Below are 9546 nucleotides of genomic sequence, written 5' to 3'. Positions count from 1 at the left end.
CGTGGGGGGCATGGACGCTGGCAGGGGGAGGGGAGGCTGGCGCCAGCAGGCCCTTAGCATGCTTGGGAGAGGCGCAGCGCCACCCTAATGCCCCGGCCCCGGTGGGGGCAGCGCCCTGGCCCCGGCAGTGTGGAAGGGGGGCGCGCGTTTGGAGCCGTCGCGGCCCCCGCCAGCCACGGGGCTCTGCGGCTGGGCCTGCTGGCCATGCCGGTGCTCCCCGGCTACCAGCTGGAGCGGCGTGTCCGCGTTCTGTTGCGCTGCCCTCGCCTGCCTGGGGCAGGCTGCGCAGCCAGGTCCGTTCGTCCTGCCAGGCCTAGCCCTGCTGCTCCAGGCTGCCTCTGTGGCAGGAGGCCAAAGGCTGGCGTGCCGTCTGCAGCCCGCTCTGCCTGGCCCCGTTCCCTCCCCCAGGGCTCTGCCTGGCCCCCGGGCCCAGCCTGCAGGAGCCGCTTTTGCCCGGGGCAGCCTCACCGAGCTGGCTGGAGCCTGGGTGCGTCCCTTCCTGTGCGGCTCTGCTTGGCCAGGGGCCCTGCTGCCTCCGCCCTCAGCTTGGCCCGAGCTGGCCCAGGGCCGAGGTGGGCTCCGCTTTCCCGCTGGCTGGCTGGCAACAGGTTAAAAATAGCTCTGCCCTCCTGCCCGCTGCGAGATTCCTGTGGCGGCCCGGGCCCGGCCTGCGCTGCCCAGAGCTCCCCGCGTGGCCGGCTGCCCCGGCGCGGCTGGGCGAGAGCTCCGGGACGGGCCTGCGGGATCTGCCACCGTCCATGCCCCGCAGGCCTCTCTGTGCTGCTCTGCGCAGCTGGAGGTGGGGGGCCGAAGGCTTCTGGGCTGCAGCCTGGCACGCCCTGACTCGCCCCCCGAGGGCTGCGGCCAGCTGGGCTCTGAGCTGCCTCCTCTGTTTGCTTTGCACCCTGACCAGCTTCTTCCTGCTGCCCAGCAAGGGGCCGGGCAGCCTGGCGCCTCGGGCAGAGCCCTGGGAGGGCAGCCCCGAGCAGAGGGTCTACAGGAGCCGAGGGGCGAGGCTGCCCCTCATTACCGTCCAGACAGACCCCTGTGCCTTCCAGGTATGCTGCCGAAAACGCCACCTTCCTGGGTGCTGTGCCAGTCACTGCCAGAGCCTGCTCCCGCTGGGGCCCAGCGGAGCTGGGGTGGGGCACCCCCCAAATGCCATTGCACAGGCTGCGTGTTACTGCTTGGGGGCCTGGGCGTCCCGCTGGGCCGGGTGCAGTCCGGGGCCATGGGCCCCTCACCCGTGAGCCGAGCCCTGCCCTGTGGGCACCTGCAGCGCCGCAGCTGGGCCACTGCCTTAGCCTGCCATCCCCGGCTCTGGCACAGCCTGCGCCCGGTGGAGCAGAGCGTCCCGCGAGTCCCGCCCTATTGGCGCAAAGGGGCTGGTCTCCCCCCGGGGCTCTGTGCCCAGCAGCTTGCAGCCCAAAGCACCCGTTGGGTCCCCTCCGCCCCTGTCCCTGGGTGAGCCAAGGTGCACTCAGGCTGCAGGTCCCAGCCTCCACCCCCAGGGATTCCTGATGGCTGTTGCCCCCATGGGCCAGGCTGGGGTCTCCACGGGTGCGGGCCGGGTCACTTCCACAGCCCCACAGGCCTGTGGCCATGGGCTCATTCCAGCCTGGGCCTGGCCCAGGAAAGGGGCTGGCGGGGACCACGGAGGCCCGTCTCTGGCCAGACTAGCAGCACGGGTGGGGCTGCAGACCCTGGCCCGGAGAGGCCCCCCTTGCGGGAGGTGGCAGCGAGGCCTGGGCTGTGCTCAGGGGCTGCGTCCAGTGCAGTGTCGGGTTGGGGCCCTGGTGTGGGGTGATGAGACCAGGGCTAAGGGCCCTGGTACCCCGGAGCTACCCCCTCCCACAGCTCCCCGCGCCCAGAGCCCATAGCGCCGGGGGCAGGGATGAGGGAAGCCCCTGCCCAGCAGACAGGTTCCCTGCGGGAGAAAGCTGGGGCAGCCGAGCCCTACAGGGGCCTGGCACCAGCTGGGGATAACATGGCCAGGAGTCTCTACACGTGCTGCCCCGAGGGAGCTGTTGTCCCCCTGCCCTGGGTCCTGACTGCTCCCTGCCTGAGCTGGGCCAGGCCCTGCTTAGCAGCCCCAGGTCTCTTGGTGCCCGCAGGTGGAGCTGGCCCGGCTGGCTGAGGAGAGCGCGTATTTCGGGGCGCTGGCACGATCCCAGATGCAGGAGGCTGCGGAGGGGTGGCTGGTGCTGGAGCACGTCCCATCGGGCGCCTTCCGCGCCATCCTGGAGTTTGTCTTCCTGGGGCACTTCGGGCTGGGTGAGGAGGAGCTGCTGCCCGCCGTCCAGGCTGCCAGCTACTTGCTGGTGCCCTCCTTCCTGGAGCAGTGCTGGCTGGCCCTGCACCCACTCCTGCGCCCCGACAACTGCCTGCCCTACCTGCGCTTTGCCGAGGCCATTGGCTGCCCGGAGATGCGGGCCGTGTTGTGCCAGTACCTGAGCGCCCAGCTCCTGGAGCTGGCGCCCGTCACGGGGCAGCTGGCCCCGGCGCTGCAGGAGGAGCTGGCGTGGCTCCGGACACGGGGCCCCCAGCAGCTGTGTGTGCTCCGCAAGGAGAACCTGAGGACCCCGGCCACCCCCGACATGGAGCCCCTGCGGGGCCTCTATTGCCTCCCCCTGGGCCAGGGGGCCACCTGGCGCCGGGCCACCGGGCTGCCCTTCCAGGCCGACAAGTGGAGCTTCAGCACTGCCCAGCTGCTCAACTACCTGTTCCTCATCGGCGGCTACCGGGAGCGCCACGGGGCCCGCGGGTTCGCCTTCCGCATGGCGGCCTTCCGCTACAACCCGCTGGCCGGCTGCTGGCAGCCCACTGCCCCGCTGCTGAAGGTCAGTGCCCATGCCCTGGTACACACACCCCCATTAGTGCTCCTTCACCCACTGCTTCCAGCCCACCCCCTGCTGCTGGTCAGTGCCCCGATACCTGTCACCTCTCTGCTACCGCTCCCTCACCCACCCACCCTTGCTGTGGGGGTCCATGGCTCATACCCTGGTACCCTTCCTCCCGCTACCGCTCCCTCCCCCAGCCCTGCAGCCCAGCCCCTGCTCATGGTTAGTGCTCTGGTACCTCCTGTATCGCTCCCTCACCCGCCGCTGGCAGCCCACCGCCCGCTACTGAAGGTCAGAGCCCGCTTGCCTCAGTGGCGCCGCTTCGCGCTCTGCCCTCTCCCTGCTGGCATCTGCTGGCTCCCTCCTGAGGGCCCCTGGCACTCGCAGCTGGATGGGATGTGGGACCAGCTGCCCCAGGCTCCGAGCCTCCCAGGGCCAGGCTACCACTCCCAGTTCTCAGCCTGGACCCCCAGGCTATGCGCTGCCCCCCGCCCCAGCTGGGAGCCGCGTGACGTGGGGCTGGGCTCAGACTGCTGCACCCAGACACCCGGGTGCGAGGCTCCGGGCGGGGTCAGCTCTGAACCCCCCCCCCCCCGCTCTCTCCGTGCAGCGCCGGCGGCACTTCAGCACCGCGGTGGTGGGGCAGCGGATTTACGCCATCGGGGGCTGGTACCTGGACACACTCCTGGCGCCGGACGGCGGCACGGCTCTGTACGCGGCGGTGGAGCGCTACGACCCATGGAGCGACTCGTGGGCCTTCGTCTCCTCACTGCCCCTCACCGACTTCACCTTCGCCCTCTCGCTGTCCCACGACCTGCCGCTCTGCGCGGCTCACGCCGGGAGCATCTACGCCCTGGGCAGCGTGCAGGGGACGGGCGAGAAGCTTTTGCTGCGTTACGACGTCAGGGCAGGTGAGCAGAGCCCGCACCTGGCGCTGCCCAGGGAGAGCCCCGGCCCTAGGGGGCCCAGCTGGGCCACCCGGAGCCTCATCCCCCTCGCAGCCTCGTCTCCAGCCGCCTGCTCCTCCCTGCGGCTGGGCTGCGATCAGAGACGCTGCGGACGGACGTGAGTCCCTGGCCCGCGCCCCCCCGTCCGCTGGGCCGTCTCAGGGGAGCCTTCCAGCTCCCAGGCTGATGGGTCCTGAGGTGTGGGGAGGGAAGGGGGAGGAGACTGGGAGGGCAAGGTGAGGCTGGGGCAAGCGAGGGGGTGAGGGTGGATTGGGATGAAAGTAGGGGAAGTTGAGTGGGGGATGGGCTGGGGTAGGATGAGGACAGGTGGGGGCGTGGGCAGGGGTGAGGGTGGGTGTGGGCGGGGTGAGGCGAGAGGGTGGGCAGGTGAGGGTGGGGGTGGGCTGAGTGAAGGTGGGCAGGCAGAGGATGAGGTGGGGGGGTGTAACGGTGCTGCCCGTGGGAGCCTGCTGAGGTCACTCAATCAGGGTGAACTGCAAACAGACCGGGGCAGACAAACCCCAGACGCTGGTGGATATTCCACTACTTAGATTTACCCAGCCAGCCCAAACCAGCTTCTACAGCCCCTCCCTGGTTACCCAGACGTCCAAATAATACAGTTCCCTTAAAGTGCCCAGCCTCCGGCCTCCCTCCACACACACCTGTCAGATATATGCATCCGATGAAGTGGGCTGTAGCTCACGAAAGCTTATGCTCTAATAAATTTGTTAGTCTCTAAGGTGCCACAAGTCCTCCTTTTCTTTTCGTGAATACAGACTAACACGGCTGCTACTCTGAAACCTGTCAGATATGATGATGATTACTGAAAATCTTATCTCATCATATAAAAGGAAAGGTTCTTCCAGTCCCAAAGGTCTGGGACTCACTCAGGTCAAATTATCACTTAGATCTTACCCCAAATACACACTTATAGCCAATTCTTATTAACTAAACTAAAATGTATTAAAAAAGAATAGAGAGAGTGTTGGTTGAAAGATCAGTTTCTTGAGGTTCAGATACATGGCAGAGAGGGTGAGTTTGTAGTTGCCAAAAGTCCTTTTAGAAATAGTCCATGGGTTATAGTCCAATGTCCATATTCAGGGTGACTCCAGTGAGTGACTGGGGATCTCAATTCTTATGGCTTAAGGTTTCCCCTTCTTGAAACCCAAAGCAGATCTGAGATGAAGAAGGTTCGTGTCCCAGGGTCTTTATACATTTCCAGCAGCCTTTTGGCCTGAGAGAACAATAGCCTTAACTTGCCTTCTTCCAGACGTCGTGGCAATTAGCACAGGGTAATTTATCCATTAAACAGTTCAGACACAGGTTACCACAACCTTCCCAGTGACATATAGACGATAATATTATTTCACTCAAGTGTCTTCCTAAATGTTAATACTCCTTTTTCGATCTTTGAATCAAAGCCATAGTGTCACGGAGTCCCCGGGCGATGCTCTGGAACTGCTCCCTATGAATCCAGGCAGGACTCTGGGGAAGTCTCCTTTCTGTAAGCAGAAAGAAAAGGAGGACTTGTGGCACATTAGAGACTAACAAATTTATTTGTTTATATGCTCAAATAAATTTGTTAGTCTCCAAGGTGCCACAAGTCCTCCTTTTCTTTTTGCGGATACAGACTAACACAGCTGCTACTCTGAAATCTGTGAGCAGATTGTCCCCAGGGCAAGAAGCTCACCCGGCTTCAACCTTCCTGGGTCTGACCTCGGAGCATCCAGCATCCTCTGCCCCTCCGTGCACTTCCCACAGCCAGTCCGCCCAGGCGGGGTCCTGGGGAAGCCAGAGGGTCCTGCCCCCCAACTCCGCAGTCAGACGGGACTCTCAGCCAGCCAGTAAAACAGAAGGTTTATTAGACGACAGGAACATGGTCTAACACAGAGCTTGTAGGTGCACTCAGTCAGGTCCTTCTTGTCGGGGCAGGGAGGCCAGAGCCCGGTCTGGGCCTCCCTCCATTTCCTCAGCCAGCTCCAAACTGAAACTCCCTCCAGCCCCTAATCTGGCCTTTGTCTCCTTACCGGGCCAGGAGGCCACCTGATCTCTTTGTTCTCCAACACCTTCAGTTGGCACCTTGCAGGGGGGAAGGGCCAGGCCATCAGCTGCCAGGAAACAGGGTGTCGGCCATTCTGTGTGTCCAGACCCCTGCACACACCTGCCCTCTAGGGCTCTGCAATGATCATCCACCCTTATCCCACCCCCTAGATACTTAAGAACTGCATAGGGAAAACTGAGGCACCCACACGGTATTGGGCGAGAACATTAAGAACAGCTCCACTTCGTCACACATAGTAATAGACAAGGCTTTTTGCTTACATCACAAGACCTGAGGAAACCGCTCCCCTTCTATCTCTAACAATGCAAGCTGCATTTCAGAGCTCTGTTCACTTACAGATCTTCCTAAGAAGTCTTTAAAAGTTTCAGAGTGGTAGCCATGTTAGTCTGTGTCAGCAAAAACAACTGGGAAGTCCTTGTGGCACCTTAGAGACTAACAAATTTATTTGGGCATAAGCTTTCATGGGCTAGAACCCACTTCATTAGATGCATGGAGTGGAAAATATGATACCAATGTGATATATGCCATCATGTGCCAGCAATGCCCCTCTGCCATGTACATTGGCCAGACCAGACAGTCTCTATGCAAAAGAATAAATGGACACAAATCTGCCATCAGGAATTATAACATTCAAAAACCAGTCGGAGAACACTTCAACCTCCTTGGACACTTGATAACAGACCTAAAAGTGGCAATTCTTCAACAACAAAACTTCAAAAACAGACTGCAATGTGAAGCTGCAGAACTGGGATTAATTTGCAAACAGGACACCATCAGATTAAGCCTGAATAAAGACTGGGAGTGGCTGGGTCATTATAAAACCTAAATCGAATTTCCCCCTATTGTTACTCGCACCTTGTCAACTCTCATTACCACTTCAGAAGTTATTTTCCCTCCCTTGGTATCCTGCTGCCAATTGATTTGTCTCGTTAGCCTGACCTCACACTTGGTAAGGCAACTCCCAGCCTTTCATGTATTTACACCTCCTCCTGTATTTTCACTCCATGCATCTGATGAAGTGGGTTCTAGCCCACGAAAGCTTATGCCCAAATAAATGTGTTAGTCTCTAAGTCTTTAAAGTTTGTCCATGGGTCAGGTCAGTCTGTGAGTTAATTAACTCTTTCTGGCCTGCTGTCACCTTTCAGTGCTATATTACATTGCACTCATGTCACAGGGGGGTGCCTGGGGTGAGGAGGTGGGCAGGCTAGGATGAGGTGAGGATGGGTGTGGGACCTGGGGTGAAGTTGGGTCCGGGCCGGGTGGGATGAGGGTGATGGGTCAAGTGAGGACGGGTGTGGGGGTGGGCGGGGTGAGGGTGGATCCAGGCCGGGTGGGATGAGGGTGATGGGTCGAGCGAGGACGGGTGTGGGGGTGGGCGGTGTGAGGGTGCGTCCAGGTTGGGTGGGATGAGGGTGATGGATCGAGTGAGGATAGGTGTGGGGGTGGGTGGGGTGAAAGTGGGTCCAGGCCAGGTGGGATGAGGGTGATGGGTCGAGTGAGGATGGGGGTGGGGGTGGGCGGGGTGAGGGTGAGGGTGCATCCAGGTCGGGTGGGATGAAGGTGATAGGTCGAGTGAGGACGGGTGTGGGGGTGGGCAGGGTGTAGGTGGGTCTGGGCCAGGTGGGGCAAGGCCCAGGCAGGATGAGGACGGGTGTGTGTGTGGGGTGGGCTGGGATGAGGATGAGGGGTGGGGATATGCTGGAGTGAGGTTAGGGGTGGGCAGATGAGGACAGGCATGGGGCTGGGCTAGGGTGAAGCGAGGACGGGTGAAGATGGGTGCGGTGAGGACAGGTGGGGGAAGTGGGGTGAGGGTGGGCAGAGTGAGGACGGGGTTGGGGGTGGGCGGGGTGAGGTGCACAGGGTGAGGATGGGCATGGAGGTGGGCAGGGTGAGGACGGGGGGACTGGGGTGAGGACAGGTGTGGGGGTAGGCGGGGTGAGGGTGGAAGGGAATGGGCGGGGTGGGGACTGGGGTGAGGGTGGGCAGTGGAGTGGGTGGGATGAGGATGGTGGGGTGAGGACAGGGGGACTGGGGTGAGAACAGGTGTGGGGGTGGGTGGGATGAGGGTGGAGGGGAATGGGCAGGTCGAGGATGAGGGTGGGGGGACTGGGATGAGGGTGGGCAGGGGAGTGGGTGGGGTGAGGACGGGTGTGGGGGTGGGGGGAGGGTGGGCAGGGGAGTGGGTGGGTGCAGATGGGGGGGATTGGGCTGAGGGCAGGCAGGGGCGTGGGTGGGGTGCGGACGGGGGTGGGGGTGGGCAGGGGAGTGGGCAGGGTTAAGGCGGGCAGGGGAGTGGGCTGAGGGCGGGCAGGGGCGTGGGCGGGGGTGCGGACGGGGGTGGGGGTGGGCAGGGTTAAGGCGGGCAGGGGAGTGGGCTGAGGGTGGGCAGGGGAGGGGGTGGGTGCAGACGGGCAGAGTGGGCGGGCTGAGGGCAGGCAGGGGCGTGGGCGGGGTGCGGACGGGGGTGGGGGTGGGCAGGGGAGTGGGCAGGGTTAAGGCGGGCAGGGGAGTGGGCTGAGGGCGGGCAGGGGCGTGGGCGGGGTGCGGACGGGGGTGGGGGTGGGCAGGGTTAAGGCGGGCAGGGGAGTGGGCTGAGGGTGGGCAGGGGAGGGGGTGGGTGCAGACGGGCAGAGTGGGCGGGCTGAGGGCAGGCAGGGGCGTGGGCGGGGTGCGGACGGGGGTGGGCGGGATCAGGGCGGGTCCGAGCCGGGTGGGGCAAGGTCTGGTCCGGGGCGAGGGCCACGCCCGACCCACCCACGCTCTCTCGTTGCAGACACGTGGCAGGAGCTGCTCCCAACGCTGACGCGAGCCGACGCCGACCTGCCCGGCCTCTATTTCCTGGGGGGCTCGGAGCCCCTCTACGTGGTGGGGGGCAACGCCCAGGAGAACGTGGTGATTTCCTTCAGCCCGGGGGCCCGGCGCTGGGGCCCGGCGCGGAGCCTGCCCAAGTGCAGCCTGGCGGGGCAGGGCGTGGCCCTGGGCGGCCGCCTCTTCATGGCGGCGCCAGAGCTGGGCACGGTGCTGGCTCTGCAGCTGGGCTCGCTGGCCTGCCGGCCGCTGCCCGCCCCGCCCTTCCCCCTCTCCTATGAGGCCCTCTTCTTCCTGCACTTCCCTCTGCCCCCACCCCCGGGTGGGGAGCAGGGAAAGGCGGGCGCCGGAGGGCCCAGCAGCCAGCTGGGGCAGTGAGGGGACCCTCCCCCCGGCTGGCGGGACCCCGTCATCGGGAGCCCGGGGTTCGCGCCCTGCCACGAGCGGTGTGCAGCACAGTCCGGGGGGGGCGGGGGGGGCTCGTCTGCCTACTGACGACTCGCTGGCTCGTTAAGGTCACTGTGAGACCCGCACTGGTGCCACGCGGGGGCTGCAGCTGGTCCCCGGCGCTGGGTGAGGCTCTTGGCGACCCACGGCGTTTACACCCTGCCGCAGCTTCTCCCCGGGCAAAGGAGGGACCGAGGCCGACGCAGCAGCCCGGGGGGCCCCTTGTCCGGATCGGAGGCTGCAGCAGGAAGGGGGGGTCCCCATGGTGCCGACCCCAGCGGGGGGAGCCGGCCTGGAGCCTGCCGAGCCGGGGCTGGGCGCCTGCCACAGGCCTCCAGGTCCCCAGGGCGCTGACTGGTGCGGGAGGAACTCGCAGGGGCCCCCCCCCCCGCGGGCGCTGCCTGTTCCCGGGCGAGGGGAGGGGGCTTGGTGGACGTGGGAG

The 9546-nt window shown here is 64.2% G+C and overlaps 1 protein-coding gene across 1 annotated transcript; it reads left to right on the top strand.

Moving 5' to 3' along the window:
• Positions 1-624: 624 nt before the first annotated feature.
• Positions 625-9540, top strand: LOC119861210 (kelch-like protein 42). The gene is made up of 4 exons (XM_043500360.1): positions 625-1058; positions 2115-2840; positions 3451-3751; positions 8623-9540. Exons 1-4 carry the CDS (start codon positions 759-761, stop codon positions 9033-9035), a joined length of 1740 nt encoding a protein of 579 aa, XP_043356295.1. The 5' UTR covers positions 625-758; the 3' UTR covers positions 9036-9540.
• Positions 9541-9546: the final 6 nt, after the last annotated feature.

The sequence above is a fragment of the Dermochelys coriacea genome, chromosome 1 (assembly GCF_009764565.3).
Source record: "Dermochelys coriacea isolate rDerCor1 chromosome 1, rDerCor1.pri.v4, whole genome shotgun sequence".
NCBI classification, from domain to species: domain Eukaryota; kingdom Metazoa; phylum Chordata; order Testudines; family Dermochelyidae; genus Dermochelys; species Dermochelys coriacea.
The sequence above is the reverse complement of the archived record's forward strand: the minus strand, read 5'-3'. Positions and strand labels throughout refer to the sequence as shown.